The 20,375-nt window shown below is 40.3% G+C and overlaps 2 protein-coding genes across 2 annotated transcripts in view; one reads left to right on the top strand and one right to left on the bottom strand.

Annotated features, from left to right (window-relative positions):
• The first annotated feature begins 1,955 nt into the window (after positions 1 to 1,955).
• bfsp1 (beaded filament structural protein 1) lies at positions 1,956 to 11,624 on the top strand. Its single transcript, XM_022763805.1, has 9 exons — positions 1,956 to 2,329; positions 3,509 to 3,569; positions 4,151 to 4,246; positions 6,070 to 6,162; positions 8,117 to 8,230; positions 9,311 to 9,531; positions 10,157 to 10,248; positions 10,591 to 11,338; positions 11,468 to 11,624. Exons 1-9 carry the CDS (start codon positions 1,956 to 1,958, stop codon positions 11,622 to 11,624), a joined length of 1,956 nt encoding a protein of 651 aa, XP_022619526.1.
• A 1,780-nt stretch (positions 11,625 to 13,404) lies between these two features.
• pcsk2 (proprotein convertase subtilisin/kexin type 2) overlaps positions 13,405 to 20,375 on the bottom strand; it is a 31,037-nt gene continuing 24,066 nt past the window's right edge. The window contains exons 11-12 of the mRNA XM_022763609.1: positions 19,078 to 19,305; positions 13,405 to 15,074 (exon numbers count right to left, since the gene is read on the bottom strand). Coding sequence (XP_022619330.1) covers positions 14,585 to 15,074; positions 19,078 to 19,305 — 718 coding nt within the window. The 3' untranslated portion in view covers positions 13,405 to 14,584. The remainder of the gene's footprint in view (positions 15,075 to 19,077; positions 19,306 to 20,375) is intronic.

Below are 20,375 nucleotides of genomic sequence, written 5' to 3'. Positions count from 1 at the left end.
CAGTCTCAGTTACAGAAAAAATATACCTTGTGAATAACTTCTAAATTCACATCAGCTTTCTTGAACATTCTCTCCAACATTTTTCTACATGTCCTCCAGAGTGTGGAAAGTGGTTGGAATCTGATTTCACAATGAAATCTAAGTGACATTTGTTTGAAAGAATGATGTGCATCTTATCAGTTTATGTCATGCAGTATGCAATTCTTTCCACTCCAGTAACATGACACTGGAGCTCTTACGGTCTATAAATGAGCAATGTCTCTGTGTGCTCATTTGTTTCTAATCAGTACATGTTGTGGAAATGTCACTTGGATACTCTTTAGGAGCCATTCCACCATAAGTAAGGACAGACTTATAATTTATAATGTATGCATCTAGTGTGTTAGTGAACAGATACCAATCCCAGCATACTCCTGGAGATTGACAGGCAAGGAGTCCTTGGAGAGACTGCTTATTAGTTGGAAGGAACATACTTGCTTTTGGTGCTGTGGGAAATGGCAAGTGCTTAATGCTTAACAATAGAAAAATACTGTGAATGTCATTTCTAATGGGTAAGGGAATGATTTTGTCTTCTAAACCCAACATTTACTACTAGTACTACTACTTCCTACCTGTTTATTGCACTTTTAAAGATGGATACATGGTTATATTTAATTCACGACTGTGAATGAGAAAGAAAGAAATTTTCTATAGAGCATTATTTAACTCCACCAAGTTGTTAATTAGTTAAATTTTCATACTGCAGCTTAAATACCACAGTCTGCCATCGAGCCACGGGCTTTGCTGGGGCCAAAATATGCTGAAATGCTGATGTAAAGCCATTTGACATGTGTTTCATTCAGCCGTTTCAGAGACAGCTTGCTGGATCTGTCCAGAGGGACGTTTTGACTGACCTTGTACCACAGCCTGCAGAGAGCAAGCCAGAGCAGAGGGTCCTCTGCCTCCTCGTCACTCTTGAATCATTCTGTCTCTCGCTCATCTTTGCTAAATGTTACAGTAAGTGGGAGAGAAAGAATGTAAATATGAAAAGGGAAATATAGAGATGTTGGCTAAAACACCTTGATGAAAACAACTAGAAGCTCTCTTTCTTGTTATCAAAAAAATAAAGTGCAGAAATATTTCAGCTTCCTAGCAAAACACATACTTTGCATTTGAATATGGACTCTGCTGTTTGATTGTTTCAGTTAAAACAAACAACATAATGTGCAGAAACAAAGATTTGAACTTTTATCAGATATTTAGATCAGTAGTGTTATTTTTCATTATGTTTATAGACAGAACTAATACCACAATAAAACAGTCACTTTATTGTATAACCATGTATCTTTGTAATTGGGCCTGTTTGCTAATCACCAAATGTGAACATTTTTGTGTAATGCAGGGTGTTTTGTGTAATGCTTTTGAGATTATTAACCAAAACACAAATACCACCTAACTGCAAACAAAAAAAAACAACAGTTTTTTTAAGCACAGTGCACAGTGTGTCAACACTTAGCCACTTTAGAAAGGAATAGTTTTCCACAGTCCACACAAATTGCACTGCACGAAATTTCCCCTCTGTCCTGTGGTGGGCCACCATCCAATGTACCATATCAAACAGGGATCTAGAAAGCAGCTGACTAAGAACCAAAATAATGGTGTGTGACAACCCAGTGCTTTCGCGGGCCAGTCAGTTGTTTGTATTTGTGCTTCTGCTTTGTCATCAACAGCATGGCTTTTCTAATCTCTGTCACAAAGGCAACAATACCCTCTGGAAGGCCCCAGGCTCACATCATGCGCGGCCACGGCCGGGGGGAGGTTTTGGGGGCTATTTCGCCGCCAGCCAGTGCTGTGCAGCGTTTAGTCTAGCATGAGACAGCCAAGGGTGAGCACCCGAGTTTTCACACAATAAAGGTGCCGAAGGGGACCAAGCACTCCAGGGATACCATCAGCCCAGGGGAGAGAAGCGTACCACCATGTTCAAGACCAGCTACCTGCGCGAGGTGCGCAAGGAAAAGTATGAGCGCTCAGATGTCTTTGAAGAGGAACCCGAGGACTCTGAAACCTCTGCAGGCATCTCAGCCATCCAGGGTTGGGAGAGTCTTCAGGAGCTCAACAGCCGCTTTGCCCGGTACATCAACAGGGCTCGAGTCCTGGAGCAGCGCAACGCCGTGTTCCGCAAGCAGCTGGAGACGTTGCAGCGGATGGAAGAGGCCAGCGGTCTGGAGGAGGCCTTCACAGAGCAGATCGATGTCAACAGGCAACGCATCCACGAGCTGTCCTCGGACCGTGCCAAACTGGACCGAGAGCTGAAGGATGCTTGCCGCATGCTGGATGAATTCACCAGCAAGTAAGAGAGTGGGCAGTGGTTGGTCTTACCTGTGTGTCAAAGGTCAAACTTTTTCCTCAGAGATGGAGTGATTAGAAATATATATAAAAATGTGCTCAGAATTAAGAGAAGGTGATAAAGAAACATACATGTGGGTTGTAAAAAGAAGATAACTAATTCTTCTCCAGGAGTTTAGGAAATTATACATGAATATAAAATCAATGTCTGAATGCATCCAAATTTCAAAATTATTATACTCATAGTTATATCGGTTAGGTAATCATAAATAGATCATGAAAGATTCATTTATTCTGAATACTATTTTCTATTCTGTTTGAAGAATTCATAAAACAAGAGGTTAGATATTGAACTGAAATAATGGCACCCAAATTACAAAAACAAAAGCATATTTTCTCACTTGTTACTTATTTTCATGTACACCATTTAAAAAAAAAAATCCATCCTTGAGATTTCTGCCTCCTAAACACGATGGAAGTGTACGGACTTTTGTTTGCAGTGCTCTCGTAAGGTCAATCAGCAGTTGATAGAAAACAAATTCAAATGTACTAACTCTTTCCAGAAACATCTGTATAATCAATAGAATATATTGATATTGTTTTGTCATAGGGACTATTTGTTCCAGTGAAAACGGTTCACGGTTTGTGAATTGTCCAGAGTAAACATTTTTCAACGCCGTAAGCACCACAAACAAAATTCCATTCACCACCAATGTATTTATTGTGGTGGCACGAATAAGAGAAGCCCTCAACACTTGGACAATAAAACTATCTGCATTGCTACATACCATTAGAGAAAGCCTGAAAATGTTTTTGTAACCAACCCTTTAATTAGAACTATCTACAAACATGGTGTAGTCAGCTGTCTGTAGGCAGAAAATCCTCACTACATTATTGACGAGCTGAGAAGAATATCGGCCAACTGTTTGAATCGGCTGGTGAAGAGAACAGAAAATCACCATGTGCAGTTTAGATTTATGGCTCTGACATATTAAAAACAGTATTGTGCTTCAAGAAGGAAATGAGCTTGTTAATCTGTGCGGTCTCACTGTAAGCACACAACACAAACATGCAATTAGACTCAAATAACAAAGCATATTATGACGCTTATTTCGACGCATCGTTACATTTTATTGTTAGGCGACCTCTGCCAGTCGAGTAATTATAATGTTTTATGTTGCAGATATAGAAATGAATGTGACTATCAAGAACAGCTCCGGGGCACGCTGGAACAGTTAAACAAGGTACTGTATGGGTGAAATTAAGTTTGTTTATGCAATCATACAAATGTAAATAAATAACAACATTTTAATGCATTAATACATCAGAATTCTTCAACATTTAAACATCATTGATTGAAGACGTACAGTAACTTTGCACAAAGAAAAGGGATTTCATTTTCAGTGTGTGAAAGTGTGTAAGTGTGTAAAAACAGAGCTTAACTCATTTTAGATCGACAGTTCCAGACCGGGTTTGATTTGTAAGACTTTTTATTGAAAGAGTGCAGTGGATCACTACACTGTTCTTTTTTTAAATGTTGAACTCAATACACTTCACTCTGTACCTTTCATTACCGTTTGTTTCCCTTGAGTCCTCTATTGTTCTTCTCTTCTCCTCTCCTCTTTTCTTTTCTCTTCTCTTCTCTTCTCTTCTCTTCTCTTCTCTTCTCTTCTCTTCTCTTCTCTTCTCTTCTCTTCTCTTCTCTTCTCTTCTCTTCTCTTCTCTTCTCTTCTCTTCTCTTCTCTTCTCTTCTCTTCTCTTCTCTTCTCTTCTCTTCTCTTCTCTTCTCTTCTCTTCTCTTCTCTTCTCTTCTCTCCTCTCACAGGAAGCTGACAGTGCTCTTCTGAGAAACCTGGAGTTCCAGATCCAATCACAGTTCTTGCAGGACGACATCAACTCCACCAGAGATAGACACAAGAAGGTCAGTGGTAAATGATCAAAAAAATAATAATAATAAATAAAAAATAATAACAGATTGTGCAACTCCATGGTATCCAATAACTAGCTTCTTCAGAGGACATAAAAATGACTCATTCGATATTTTAGATAGGAAACCATCTCACCATTGCCATGTTGAAAAGAACTTTTAGACAAAACTAATCATTTCTTCCTGCCTACCTATAAGCCACCTACATTCTCAAAATGTCTTTTACAGTAGTAGAATCTCCTGTAAACAGATGGCTGGAGGTCTATCAGGACATCAGGATGTGGAGCTCTTTAACTACCACATTAGTTTAAATTCCAGCTCAATGGAGCTCACAGGATTTGATCTATTTTTATTGCACTTGTGTTTTGCTTATTGTTTTTTGTTTTTTTTTATAACGCCATATAAATTTTCATTGCTCAACATATGTGTTTTTATATACACACATAGAAATCCTTTGTCCTAGAAATTATGTGTAAACACCACTGATTTGTTTTGGCAAATGCATTTTGAGGGAAACACGCTTCCAGGGTTTTATTCAGTGGCAACCGGCAACTTGATGTCATTAGGCAGTAAAAAGCACTTTGATTCAGGTTTTGGTTAAACTCTAGTAAAGCAAACACATCCTGTCTCATGATTGAAGCCACTACACAGATCTTTTCTTGTCAGACAGTACAGTACTGATGCTGGAGATAGATACGTACAGAAGGGACAGTGTGCAACTGTATGGATGCTCACATTATGGTGTTCCTTATCGATGGCTTTTAGAAACTGGGCTAATAAAAGCCACTCACTGAGAAATGGCTGTAATATTATCCTGTCAAAGCAGTTGATATCTCTGTCATATTGCTCTGTAAAGGGCTGCAACATCTTGAAATTGAGCCCATATATGTTCCTCTTGACATTATCTTTGATCTTTGCAGACAGTATATTTTGCATGGATTTAAATCTATCAAGAAACTGAATTTACATCAAAGAAGATCAGTTCAAAATATTTTACACAACAGTATGTGTTGCTTTTGAACACTGCTGACCTCAGGCTGCTACTCTTCAAATGTCAAGGAACAAAAACCTTGACATGGTTGCCAAAGGATTTGTTGTGATGTACCTGGGGTTTTAGCAGCAATTTACCTCCTGTGATGTGAGTGAGGAAATGATTGCAGGGAAATTGTAAAAATGCTTTTGACGGGCTCTGACATATGACAGAGAAAAGACAAAAGAACTGAAATATTACCCTCTGTGTAAGAGAAATAGCTCGAAGCTGCAACACAGTGGCTGCAAAAAATGCTTAGACAAAAGAAAACTGTGTGTGAGTGTTACAAAATGCATCTGGCATACTTTTCATCAACTTTCGTGCATGAGCAATTTCCCTCTTTGTTAGTTCCAGTCAATGTTGCTTGTTATGAAGAATTAATCCGTGCCTCTGCAATATTCAGCTAGCATATCAAAGGGCACTGGTGATACTATATTGTATGGGAAAGAATAGGGAGTTGTCTTACATGAATATTGGGCTTGTGCTCCTGAGCTTTTGAATATCCCTGTGGAGAGTATATCTACTTTTTATGACTGAGATCATGTTTGTACATATGGATTACAGAACTAGCTTTGCTGTAAAGGAATGTTAGCATAATTTATAAATATATTTCAGATAAATGATAGCCTTTGAGTCTCAGTAACAAGTGCATTGTAAATAAGAAAGAATTTGGGAGCAAATCAGATAAAATGGTTTAAGTTTGCAAAATGTAATAGTTCTACAATGTTCTTCTTTTTGCTGAATTGTGTATCTTATGTTTTCTTTTATGTGATCTCCCCCCACCCAGAACCTCGCAGAGATCCAGACCTATGTAAACATTTTGCAGCAAATCAACCAGACACTTCCCCTTGTTCCCAATGTGTCAGTGGGCATCTCCGAGGTGAGGTCACTGTGTTTGTGTGTGTGTATGTGTTTGTGTGTGTGTGTGTGTGTGTACTGCCGCCTCCAGGGACGAAGATGGTGTTTGCATGTGTGTCAGCCCTGGCTACGTGTCTAGGCTTGATGAGGTTACTGGCTTCTTAGTCCAGTTGGTTGCCTGTGTCTGCACGCCTGTGCTGTTGTATACGTGTGTGTGTGCACGTGTGAAAAGCAGAGACAGACAGTCAAACAGTCCTTGGGACACGTGGACAGGCCAGCATTTTGAGAGTGTCAGGACACAATGTAGCAAATGCCAGGAAGAACGGCTGTGCATGCTAATTTTTGAGGAACTGCAGCCACAGTGATCGGCATTTGTGTAGCAAATTATGGTTTTATTTGTTCAAACATTTCTCAGAAGCATAGCTGCTCCAGATGCAAAAATAATTTAATTGTATGAATTGCATTAAATAGCCACAGCTCATGCTACAGTGCTGAACTAAAATCAAGTGAAAAAACAAAAGGTAAGCAAGGGGGGAGTTAATGTTATGGACTTTGGTGATGTTGCTAGTCTCCAGGGGTCAGTTAAACAGCTGAGTGACAAATTAAAAGAAAAACCAGAATTAATGCAGAGTTAGAAACATATGTGTCATACAATATGCTATGACCTTTACAATCCAACACATTTGAACCCCACTCGCTAAAATCATCATCATTTAAATACCAATTGAGGGTTTTATTTATTTATTTGGACCTGCAGAATATATTGTACAGCTCGTGGTAGCAATCACCTTAATAAACTACTTTTTTTCTTTAATTTGTCACTTATCTGTACATCTACATCATTCATGTCATAAACATAAGTACAAAGTTTACATCTACTAATACTACAAGTAGTAGAAATTTACAAAGATAAATATAAATGACCATAAATACAAAGCATTAAAATACTGTAGCTAACATTTCAAAAATATCCTTAATCAAATCTTTCATCTTCATCCATCACTGGGCCAAAAAGTTTACATTTGGCCATGATTTTACACAGCTGTAGTACTTTGTGGCTTTGTGGGACAAGCTAGCTCCAGAAAATGTATCAGAAATGTAGGATACATTCTAGCCATATAGCTAACTTATGTAGCGGTGGACTGACCCTCCAACATCCTGCATGCTATGCTAATGAATAAGTTAAAAAACATAAAATGTACCATTATTTTATATAGAAGAACATTACATACTTATAAATGTTCTATTTCACACCCTTTAAAATTATTTTGTTAAAAAACTTGCTGACAAAATCCAGCTTTATTTTCTGTTACAGTAACATGTCATTGTTGGCTCACTAGTTTAGTTAATTAGCTAAATTTGCTGCAGGCTAATGAGGTAGCCAGCCTACTATCTGCAATAGCATTGACTGAACATACAATTACTTACAGGAATGCTTGCAACATTTGACAACAAATTACTGAAACAAACATGAAACTTGAGCCAATTTGAATGAGATCCATTCAAACCATAACTATTAAATAAAACTCTCTTCTACTTCTTGAGTTATTAGAGATAAATATCCAATAATGTCCTCTGCTGCTAATAAGTGTTTGAACATTTTAAACTCTTTGAACTGAATGATTTGTTTTGAACCATCACTGCTTACATTAGTTAACATCCACCAAGTGTACCAAGTGAAGTGACAGCCACATCCAGGCCCCTTTTTTTCACTATCATTGATTCAGTTTATGTGTAGTGGACACTGCACTCAAAACACTCATTTTAAAGAGAAGACCAGCAGAAAACATCATTGCTGTGAGGAACGCAGTTGTTCTAATGCACTTAAAATCAGTGAGGCTTTTTATACAGTGAGACGTCAGAAAGAGACTTGATTGCCAGCTTTGTGTGTGTGTTTGTGTGGTGTAACCTTCATGCTTTAAAGACACGCCGCACTTTTCTGCATGTTCTCATTGATTTGTGCTCAATGTGTGAAGGAGCAGGAGAAGCTGCTGGCTCAGAGGAAAGTGCCAGGGCTGCAGAGTCAGCTGGAGGAATACAAGAGCGCCCTCTGTCAGCTGCAGGCCCAGAAACTGCGCCTACAAACTGAGGTGGGTCACACGGTCACCATGACAACAAGAGGTTTCACGCTGATTGTATGCAGTGCAGTTCCCACCCTTTTTTTCTCCTGCCAGGCCAATATTTACAGAACGACACATGAAACACTCATAACTCAAAAAAGTAGAACAGTTGTGAATTTTGTGAGGCTAACCATTGTTTTCATTAATGATTAATATGCAGGTTATTTTCAAAATTCATTGATAAATCATTTTGTCTATAAAATGTAAAAAAAAAAAGGGAATAGGGACAATCCATTCACAATCCAAAGGGATGTCTTCAAATTGCTTGTTTTGTCAGACTAGCAGTCGAAAACCCAAAGATATTTAATTTCCTATCAATCCATCAGTTCAGCTCTAAAATTTGAGGAATACCCATTGTCTGTGGTGTGTCTTATTTTCCAAAACCTGGTCAGGGGATAACTACTAGGGATATGTGATAGAAAGATGAAAACACACACAAAAATAAACAAATAATTAAAAAAGAGAAAAGATTACAGTTATAAAAAATAAAATAAGATAAAACAAGTGTTTACTCGTTATTTGGTCAAAAATCAGTAATCATTTGATTTGCATTACATGTAATCACTTGGCAGAGGCTTTTATCCAAAGCGACTCTCATGTGAGGCACAAGTAAGCACTAAGTACTGAATCTGTTCAATGATTTTAAAATGATTTTTAAAAGGGCATTTTCATTTTACTTTTCTCATTTCACTTCTTATGTATGAATTAAGGAATATAAAAATTCACTAAGCAAGGCATTAAATCGGCCTTCACACTTCAGCCTCAATAAAGTTGTGCTAATAGATAGATGCTGAAGAAATACCACTAGATGTCAGCCATGACCATGTTATGTGACAGTGTGGTGTTTCCTCAAAGGAAATGAGAAACACAGGAACGCTTCAATTGAGTGTTTTCTGCAAACACTGTTTTCATCATTTTAATATGACCTTTACTTTACTTTCATAAGCAACACATACTAACTCCGTTAGTTACTAATGACATGAATGACAAATTTCCTCCAGGGACAGTCATAATTTCATAATTAATCCCTGCCCCTGTCTCCACTTTCAGACTACTATGTTGGATCAAGCCATCAAAAACACACAGGAGAGTTATGACGATGAGATCCAGATGTACAATGAGCAAATCGAATCTCTGCGAAAGGAGATTGAGGAAGCTGAGAGGTCCCTGGAAAAGTTCACCAGTGAATGTCGCCACCTGGCCATGTACCAGACGTCTCTTGAGAATGAGCTGGAGAGGTACAAGAGGATCATCGAGAACGAAGATAACAGGTAGACTGCCTCCAGATGGCTGCTGACACACACAGAGACTCGCTTGTTTCACTGGCCACCAAAAAATGAGTTAAAAAGAGTTGAAAGAGTAGTTTTTTTTTTTACATTTTACTTAAACTGTTTTTATGGCCAATGATAGTTTCCATCAATTTTTTTATCTCCCTACATGAAGATCAAAATGCTCTTTCATGGCTGTCTCCACACATCCAAGAGGATTGTCCTCTTGATATGCACCGCTTTATTTTTGTTTAAATATTTAAAGCTCTTGAGTGTAACTGTAGAGTAAAACTTCTCAGGTCATTAAAGCCCCCACATTACAGAGGTTAGGTCTGCTTGAAATGGCACATAAGGTACATACGGCTGTAACCAGGTTAATATAGGGTGCAGAATCAGCCAGCAGATGGCACTGTGTGAAAGCAAATGTTTTCCTCCACTGCACTGGCACAACAATAATCAAAGTGGGTTTGTTTTAAGGTCAGATCAGCTACATGTGTGTTATTCATAGTTACCTCATGTCTCCTTTTATGAAAAATGTGATTTTCTTACCAGATTTTCTTGCATAGCAAAGCTCTTCGGTGCATGACTGTTGCATGGGTGACATTTTTCACAACTCTCTCTTCTGCAGGTTGAATTCAGCGATAATTGGCACTCCCATTACCCTGTTCACCACTAATTACCGCTACACTCACACACCCACTGCATCAAGCAAGGGGAGAGGTAAGGGCACCATGAGCATATCACAGCTGGTTTACATTGAGAATCACTATTGAGTGCACATGCAATCAGCTACCATTGTTAGAGACAACTATACTCTCTCTTAGGGATGCAATTTTGCAAAGCTAATGAAGTTCCTTACCATTCAAAGTAATACATTTATTCTCTTGAGCATCCCAGTACATTTGGGTGCTGTGATGTGCACACACACACACACACACACACACACACACACACACACACACACACACACACACACACACACACACACACACACACACAGTTTTGGTCTTTTCTTAGTTCACTAATTCTAGCTAGTTAACTTTTGGCTTCATTTGTGTCCAGATATCACCCAGGCCATCCAAGATATCACCAGCATCAAGCCACGCCAGAAGATCCTGGCCAAGAAGGTCCTTAAGAAGAAAGAGCTGACCCCGAAAGATGTGATAGACAGTGGCCAGGAGGAAAGAAATGGGGGAGCCCATGGAGAGACTCCAGATGAAGAAACAAAGGGGATCCCATCAGAGCAAGTGCAGGAGGAGAGGGTGAAGAGACAAGAGCAGAGACCTGTTCTCACTGGAGTGTCTCCACAGGATGTCCCAGATGGAGCTCAGATCAGCAAAGCCTTTGACACTCTTTGTAACATCGTCAGAGACAGAATGAGGAAGTACAAGAAACCTGAGCCAATCGCTGACTTCTACACCAAGGGTCGTTACGTCCTTGTCACCGGTGACGGCAGCTACCCAGATCCCTGTTTCTGCACCTCCACACCATCAGCCGGCCACATTTACGTCACTATCAACAATGGAATGATGTCTCCCTATGAGCCTTATGGGCGCAGTACACCCCCCCCTCCACCTCCTCAGCCCATGGTAGGTCCTAGGCCTCTCACTCCCACCCGGCCCGCTAATGCAGGAGGAAAGGATGATAATAAGGGCGGAAGAGGTAAGGACAATGGAGGTAAAGGTAAGCAAAAGAGTGGAGAGCCTCAGCCTCAGCCTCAGCCTCAGCCTCAGCCTAAAGATCCATACCCAGTCCCTCCACCCACTGGACCAAACTCCGGCCCTAAAGATCCCACTCCAGCTGCCGATCAGTCCAAGAAAAACAAGGATGACAATGGCCCAAGCGGGCCCACTCCGAAGCCAGCTCCTCGTGGTGCCAGCACCAGCTCCAGCTCCAGTTCCAGCACTACCACCAGCACCAGCACTAGCACCAGCACCAGCTCTGGCAGCTACACCCCAGACGCCATGAGCTATGAGAAGGTGGAGGTGGTGGAGTCTGTGGAGAAGTTCTCCAATGGCCACAAGGTTAAAGGTTATGAAGAGACTTCCATGGTGGTGGAGACCATGATCGAGAAGTCCAGCAAGAAGAAACATTGAAACCACGTAACCTGACATGAAGAGTCAGTAAACTCCACCAGGGTCCTAAATGGTCCAGGTCCTCAAACAAGGAGACAATACTGATGTTAGTATCAGACCACATAAATACCACTGTTCCTCAAACTACTGTATTAAGACCAGTGTTTTGTCTCTGAGGGAGACCAACTATGCTTAAAGACCATCTACACATTCCTGCTCTGATATTCGATGCTCTTCCATTTGCTTGCAGTCTCTGGTCTTGCGTCCAGAATACGTTTTGCTGGTTCCATAAGTACTGCTGTTGTTGTTCGACTTCATGCCCATGATCATGCTATGAGTCCTTTACTGTCTGAAAACTTGGGAGAAGTAAGAAACGAAGCTCCATGCCACCAATAAAAATCATAAGAAAAACATATAAAAAACTGAGAAGTTGTGCCACCCTTCTGAACTCTGTCTTAGAATTCCAACTTTCCCCTTTGAGCTCATTTGTTCAATTGGATGCCTCTGCCTGCCCTCAGCACAATTTTGCTGTGTATTAATTTGCTTTGATATATTGAATAATAAAAAAGATTAAATCATCAAAATACCTTGTGCAGTTTGATTTTGGACAGACACTGTGTATCAAGCACCTCACACACTTACTTGATAGGTCATAAAACCACTAATGCATGTGTATGTATGGGCCCAAAAATGTTAATAGTAATAATTACTCCTTGGCTTTTAAAAAAGCATCTATATGTTTGGTGTTCTTAACAGTTTACAGATGGTTGTCACAGTATCCTTCTGGGTTAAGAGTTCTTATTTCAAATGCTGCAGCATCCATGAAAAACTCATGCATTATTTATGTGACCTTGAAGTCACAGTGTCCTTTGCATTTACAGTAGTATGATCCAACCTGTCTCCAGAAAGGAGAATGGTTAAAGAGAGATAAAGGATTGGAGGAAGAAAAACACAAAGATGATCTCAGATATAGAAGATGACATGAGCAACAATGTCAGAGATGATTGGTGAGATAGATAAGAAACATTTGACCTGATTAAGCTACAATAAGCCGCTTAAAACAAAATACGTTTTAATATTGAAAGTCCAAAGGCAAGAAGGTAGTGAATGAAAAGAAAACAGGACAGAGTGAATGGAACTCTACACCAAAAAAATAAATGTATTACAATCAAGTTGTTGCTTGTGATAGTTTGGTATATTTAGACGAATGAGATAATGGTTGCGATAATTAGTAGTCCCCCTTGCCAGTGATATTGCTGTAGAGTTCCTAAAATGTATTACTGTCTAATAAACCATGTTTCCGTCTGTTCCACTAATTGTGTTTTTGTTAAGCTTTCCCTCTTTTTGCCATTAAGAGATGTTGTTTTTGTTCTCTGGTCTTAAACCTACATTAAACAAGTTAATTGACATATTATAACCTTTTAAGCTGATATGGCAAATGGTTGCTTACTTAGACATCCAGCAGTGCAACACAATATTAGAATTCATTTGGAGTCTTTGGAGCCACCTGATAAAGGCAATCCGAACATTTATTCTACTTTTAGCTCTACATCTAGCTCACTAGAAAATATTTGCCTAAATAGCGTTCAGCAGTCTGTCCTTTGGTGTAGCTGTAGTGGGTTTTTGGAGCGTTTTTGCTGACAACAGCCCCCTGAAATGATTCTGATGAGAGCAGTGACAGTGAACCAAACCGGTAAAGTTGTGTGTCATGAAGCAAAAACACTAAAGCAAAGAGCTGAGGGGAACTGCAGAATTAGGTGACGATTTTGTCTGTTCGTCACTACATATATTTATTGATTATAGCTACTTTAAACAAATGAGATCATGGCTGGGATCATTTGTCATCTCTGCTGTGATGTTGCAAGAGAGTTTCTAAAGATTAAGCACATTTCTCATAAAATGTTTCTCTCTGTTTCACAGAGTACATTTTTGCCATAAAGTAACTGTCCCTGTCCTTCTCTTCCAGCCAGATGGCAGCAGATATTCTCTAAATGCAATGAGACCGATTGTTCTCTACATGTGTTGCAGATTTATAGTCAGTGCATTATTGAAAATTGATATGACAGTGATTTATTGATGCTACATGTAGAAAAAAATGTGTAAAGTGAAGAGTACCTTGGCTCAGGCTCCACTTTTTAGAGAGCATTCTCCCTTTATTGGACAGCACAGTACACAATGAAAGAAACGGGAAAAAAGCGGGTATGTTACGGTTAGGTAGATTGCTGGGCCAGGTGCTGCTTGTGCTCTTCCTTTCAGAATATATTATTACTCCAAATTCACTGTTTTTCCCTAAAAAAAGTTTTGGGGCATTGAAATGACAGAGAATGCTACTTTTACTCAGCATGTTCAGTGTCATGTTGTAAATCACTCAAGTGCTTTAATAAACAGCTGAATAGATTTATTATAGTATACGTCAAAGATTATGAAATATGAACTGAGGACCACAGGCTGCAAAATGAATTACACATTCCTTTCCTTGTTTATATAAACAGTGCATGTCACAAAAATATAAACAGAAAGAAGTATCACTGCTCTGTTTGCAAGATATTAAACTTTAAGTAGAATGACACAGAAAATCATTTACAGTCACAAACTGTATAACAGTTGGCAGAAGAGAGGTGCAGGGCAGTTAAAGCAAGAGCATGAAAGAGTGGATTATATTTGGTTTATGTACAATTCTGTAGAGTGTAAAAATTCAGGTGATATAGTTTGCTTTCTCTATGTAGAACAGATTATCGAAGGTTACACTTTTAATCATGGTTGGATTACAAGAAACATTCATTGAAGGTTGGGGGCTAATTGAAATACTTGATAACAAAAAGCAGAGTGAAGAGGGGAAGAGAGGTAGACAAAAGGGAGGATAACGAGAGAGTGAGAAGAACCGAGGAGATGCAGTGAGATTTAGAGAAGGATAGAGCGAGATTGCAGAGAGGGAGAAAGATAAGAGAAAGTGAAAGGGTTGGCAACATGCAGATGGGAGTTTAGTTGTTTTTACTCATTAAGCTCTTCAGACTTCTGTCTATAGCCTCATCCAGCTCCTCCTCCAGCTCCTCCTTTTTGGACATGGCGAGTTTGGACTGATAATCACGCACTATCTGGTCTATATAAGGGGCACTTTGTGTTCCGTGCAGCATGAGAGTCCACTCCTTCAGGACTCCGCGCTGTGGCTCTTCACCTTGAAAGCCCACCTCCAGGACCCAGGTCCCTCGGGGGTCCTCACCCCAGGTGTGGGTGGTCATGAAGGGCCACTTGTCGAAGCCCACCTTGGAGTCATCGTCGCGGGGCCTTCGGCTCAGCAGGATGGACTTTGTGCCCATGGGCGAGGTCATGTTGATGTTGAGGTCGCCGCGGCGGCTGGCGTTGACAGTGACCACTGCTTGGACGTGCTCTAGGTAGCGGACAAAGTTGTCCTTCCCCTGGCAGGCTTCAGTGGTGATGGCCAAGACTAGCTTGTTGCCAGACTGGATTTTACTGGAGAAAGAGAAACAGATTGAACAAGCTAAGACTGTGTAGCAGAGAGACAGAGTAAAGTCAAATATCCCGACACCGTGATAGCAGGTGAAAGAATTATGTTTTTCTTTCAGTCTACTTACAATCTGCAATGTTCTTTTTTGAGTATCCCAGTAAATACAGTACTTGACCTACTTTTCTTACAGAACCATCCAACCCTGACAAAGCATCAAGCCTCTTTTTGAACCTGCTCCTTCATCGCGCAACAGCAGTGATGATTGTCATGTCTGCTTGCATCGCCATATAAGTACTCTCTAGAGGAGGGGATAAAATTCTCTACTATTTGGGTATAATACATGGGCACCTTTTCTATTTGGTGTCACAAATGTTTGACACACAATTTTTTGGCTGCCACCAATTTGAAATTATTTTAATGTGTGCTGTCTTAAAGTAAGAATTTAAAAGGAAACATTTCACAGAAAAAACGTTTCCCTTTAAGTTCCATGAATCATAAGTTGGTAATGATGCAAAAACATTAGTCAGACAAACTACATCTGCTGATGAAGATCAAGTGCTATGCTCAAAAGCCACAGAGCAGCTACCTTAAGGTGAGATTATTTTCTTGTGAAAGTATCACCAATGATACTGTCACTTTGCTCTTGTAAGAGCTATACAATATACAGGGGCTGCGACTAATCATTATTTTCTTTATTAATTAATCAAACAATTATTCAAGATGTTATCTATCAATAAATAGTAAGGGGTTCCCATCACACGTTCTCAGAGCCCAATCTTCAAAATGCATCCAATAACCCAGATATAAAATATACAACTTTACAGTAGAATAGTCCGAGGCCTGTCTGTGAACTGTGTGAAAAATGCCATATACTGAACCAACCCTGAATTCCAGCTCCTTTTATGTGCATGAAGAGATTCTTTTTCTTTTTTGTTCACATGGATTTGTTCAGAACAGGGTGTAAAAGCAGGCTGGTCCTTGTATTGTTGCTGCTTTGTGGTTGGGAGGACATACTGCTGTTCTCATCTCTTTGGGTGATGGAAAGAAAGAGTGAGAACACAGCAGGACAGGGGTGGTGACCCAAGGCTATGAGGAGGCTTAATAACATTATTAAAGGCCAAGGCCATATTGCCAGCGGTGGGAAATGGGGGAGGGAGGTGGAGAGGAGGCAAGGGAGACAAGACACAGAAACTCAGTGAGAGAGTGGACATGTGGAACAGCAGTCAGCTTGAAAAATGATTAATAGAGCACTATGCTGAGCACAGAGAGGTGAGGGTAAGGGCTGATGAGGCGAATGACTATTCCCTGAAAAACAGAACAATTCACAGTGGGAGTTTCACAGTTACACCCTGCATGCATGTTGAGAAATCTAACCAAATAACCAAATATTAAACAGTTTTTTTCCATTAACAACATGACATATGAGGGTTGTTATGTGCAAACTAAAGTGCAAAGAGACAATGTTAAAAGTCATTTTACAAACTTTTTTCTCCATCTTCGCTGTCATTAAAAGTGTCATCATTGTTTCTCTTCAATTATAATTATCAGTTCATTTGACAGTGGGAGTGAATATGTGTTGATTTCACTTCTGACGCCCAAAACGTTTTCGTGTGCAGCAGGTGCACGGTTCCCATCGGATAATGTGTAAGAGTAATTACAGCAGTCGGTCATAGAGCAGGGAGAGGGACGCCTCTGATGGGCAGGACCAGCAGAGATTAAAAACAACCCCACCACACAGTAGGGCACTGCATGCCGGCTCCACTGATAATGAGAAGTTCTCCTCCAGCTAAGTAAGCAGCAGCCAGCCAGAGCAGCTATCAGGTCGGTGCTGAGCAGTGTGCTTGCGAGCATGGCTATGTTGGTGTTTATTGCTTTTCTCAGCTGATACACTATCATCAGAGGTGGGCTCGTTGTAATTATATCTCTACCACAATAGAAGCAGCAGAAGCCCTGTGGCGCTGCTGTGGAAACAGTGAGCCGATGAAAAATATGACACAGCCAGCGACACAGCTTTTAACTCGCAGCTCAAAAATAGCTTGAAATATAAGTATGGTATTTCTCCCTTATAAACACTCCCTTAATGAGCAGTTATTCTGTCAGATAATTAAGGTTCCTCCATGTCTGAACTGATGCAACTTTATGCAGTGGAAGCCTAAGTGATCAAGGATTTTCTACAGACACAACCAGTCTGCATTATGAGGGCAGGTCCTCTCCACCATTTGCATGTGATGTCCTCAAGGATTCACTAAAAGCCATACAACTCTTCAGGGATGCTCCTTTTGTATCCGGCACTGCACTCAAGGGAGGCACACACATCGGCAGACTTTCAGAGCATGTTGTTGTGACTGTGTTGTCTGCGAAGCAATGATTAGAAGCTAAAATAAGGAACTGGAAGTGTTGATGGTTTCAAAGAAATACAAAGACGTAACGTATTCAGTCTGCCTTTTTATCTTCACCCACACATTGACACTTTCACAATGCATGTGAAAGCTCGGGGTTAAGGCACACACACATCAACACACATGTACACCTCCACCTGGAATCCCTTCCTGGCTGTCAGTCAGTGTAATTGACAGTGTTTCCGGGGCACGCCATGTCAGGCCATTTATGGCGCTCTAATTAGAGTGAATGAGAGGGCTAGCCACAGGAAACCACCAGATGTCACACACGGGAGCTCAAAGCCTCAGGATATGATAGATAGATGAATAGCAGAGCCCTTGTGAGGCATGCAGAGGGGGGGGAGAGATGAAGAGGGGGTGAGAGTGGAAAGGAAAACATATAGGGAGGGAGGCTGAAGGCACATAGGAGAAAGTGAAAGCAAGGCTGTAGATGGAGGAGATGCGGGGAGGAAGACAGGATGATGCAAGGGGAGATACTACTTAATGTGAGCGGACACTGGGAGGATAAGATGATACAACAGACACTAACTGCAGCTGCTTCTGTGAAAGATGAGGGCAGAGACTTAGAATCTCCTCATATAACTGAGTCGTTTTAAAGGAATCATCATCAAATATAGAGCATGTCGTCCATTTTCAAAACATGACTAATGTACTTGAATAGTTTTAATTTCAAAAATGTAACTACTAGACACAATATGTCTCCTACTTCATTGCAAAGTCCATTCTCACAGCACAAGTATGTGCACTGGATGTTTCAAGTTTCCACATCACACTTCTGTAAGATGCTTATAGGTCCAAGTGAGACTCTTACTTTAGCTGTACAGCAGCCACTGTGGCTACATGTATCAAATTGCTAATTTAGTGTTTTGCGAAAATGCTAGACTTCTGTAAGTAGTAGTGAAAATTCATTTTGCACTAACTCAGTAATGTCCATTATACAGAGATAGCTACTTAAAGTTTGGTAGCAATAACTAAGATTAGCCACCATGCGCGACTTGTCACATCAGACCAAGTAAGACTGTAACAGCAAAAGCACTGATTGTATTAAACTGAGCAACTGATGTGTGTTTTATTGTTATGAATTTTTTATGTGCAATAAGAAGAATGTGTTATTTCTTCGTCCAAAAGCTTAATTTCATGTGTCTTTTTTTTTAAAGAGAGTACATCTTTTCACTTTTCACTTTTAATCAAAACAAAATGACACTAGATGCCTTTTCAATAGCTTTTCAATAGTTTTTAGGGTTGTTTGCCATTATCTGTCATACAGAAATCCAATTCAAATGTCAAAAAAAATGACCGATGCATTAGACCACAAACAGCGGCTGCCAAGATAATAGACTATGTCATTACAAATCTACCGCACCATCAGACAGACTGAGCAGCTAATCTAAATATTACAGGGTTATGAAGTGGACACTCCCATCACAGATGTTTTATTGAATTAGGCCTTATTGGGATTACCCAGTAATTAGATGAGCGTGTCTCTCATGCTCAGTAGTGTTTTCCTTTCAATATCTTGGTAGGTACAGTTTGAGATTGCAGAATACATAGTGCACACCTGTAGTATGCAGTATGTATGATATAAAAAATGAACAGAAAAGAAACTCACTGGGTCTCCTGGATGGACCCGGCTACACAATGGAAACGCTCAGGCACAGTTTTCCAGTCCTTGGCCATTTTCACCATGCCCCCAGCATCCAACACACCATATCCAAACAGGTGGTTGAACTCAAGGCCAACGCCATTCCTCCTCCACTGGTGGACCTCGTCATGGAGCTGGTTCCTCTTGGAGGTCAGGACTGACAGGTGCTGCATGTCTCTCCATGTCAGGTTAGGGCTGGGGCAGACAAACAGTCACCAGGACAGAAGCAAGTGGATAAAGAAAGGATAGAGTCATGGAGCAGAGACAATATTGTAAGTTGGAAATGTCAGGCAGGCTCACAGGAACAAATAGTAAAACTAATCTGATTCATTTTTGTTTCAATGACATCCCTTCAATTATCTAAACATCATAGGGTCGCTACGTTGAGGCAGATGGTTGCCTTTGTCTGTGTTTCCCTACATTATGTTGTCTGTGTGTTGTGACAGCTTTGTTCTGGCTGACTCACTGCTGTTGCATGGTTCAAGTGTGTTTGGGCAGTAAAAGGCCACACACTCTACCTAACAGCCCAGTGGGTTATTTGCCGCCGGATAGGGTGAGTATCCACTCCTCCCAACAGCAACATCATTATCATGTGTGCAAAGCAAACATTGCTTCTTTATTCAACTCCACTTAGGTAATGGCAGCAGAGGCTTGTCAGCCTTTAATGTGAGAAATGAAGCATCTGAGAGAATGGAACGGCTCTCCTCTGGGATTTGAGAAGCAGAAATTCTCCAGGTTTTAGATTTGTCATATTTGTCTAATAATGCGTGGGTAGGTTTACTTAAGTGGCATATGTTTTCAATTATTCTCTGATCCGCAAGGAATGACCTGTTCTGAATTCATCAAGATTATAAAATGCACTCCAACTTGTACCACAATGTTAATATGACATGATTAACAAATTTTGTTGTGAACATCAATCACTGAAGCTCTGGTTTCACCATTGGCCTATAGTTAGCAACATTTGCATCAGATTGAGATGACCAATTACTGCATTGTGTTTCATCCTTTCATCATCCAGTACAGTCTCTCTGCATCATGCATATAAGAAGTACAGTACATAAACTGCATTTTTCAGCCTTGTACTGAGATATAAAGAGCACTGATCCAAATATGATGTGCGTCCTTGGCACAATCACATAGAGTGTGTACTTTTTGGGGGACAGAGTAGGGGCTGTTTCACTCTTCATTCAGCTTATGGTTTGATAAATAAGCAATTCAGTCAAAAGTGGAGAAATGATTTGCGCTTTTGAGGTGTGCAGGCA

Source organism: Seriola dumerili, unplaced genomic scaffold (genome assembly GCF_002260705.1).
Source record: "Seriola dumerili isolate Sdu_G_001 unplaced genomic scaffold, Sdu_1.0 BDQW01000478.1, whole genome shotgun sequence".
Taxonomy (NCBI): domain Eukaryota; kingdom Metazoa; phylum Chordata; class Actinopteri; order Carangiformes; family Carangidae; genus Seriola; species Seriola dumerili.
The sequence above is the reverse complement of the archived record's forward strand: the minus strand, read 5'-3'. Positions and strand labels throughout refer to the sequence as shown.

Bases quoted from the DNA above. Each gene is read 5' to 3' on its own strand.
- bfsp1 (XM_022763805.1), top strand. From the start codon at position 1,956: ATGTTCAAGACCAGCTACCTGCGCGAGGTGCGCAAGGAAAAGTATGAG. The intron at 3,570-4,150 runs GTACTGTATGGG...CTCCTCTCACAG, and splicing joins CGCTGGAACAGTTAAACAAG to GAAGCTGACAGTGCTCTTCT. The intron at 10,249-10,590 runs GTAAGGGCACCA...ATTTGTGTCCAG, and splicing joins TGCATCAAGCAAGGGGAGAG to ATATCACCCAGGCCATCCAA.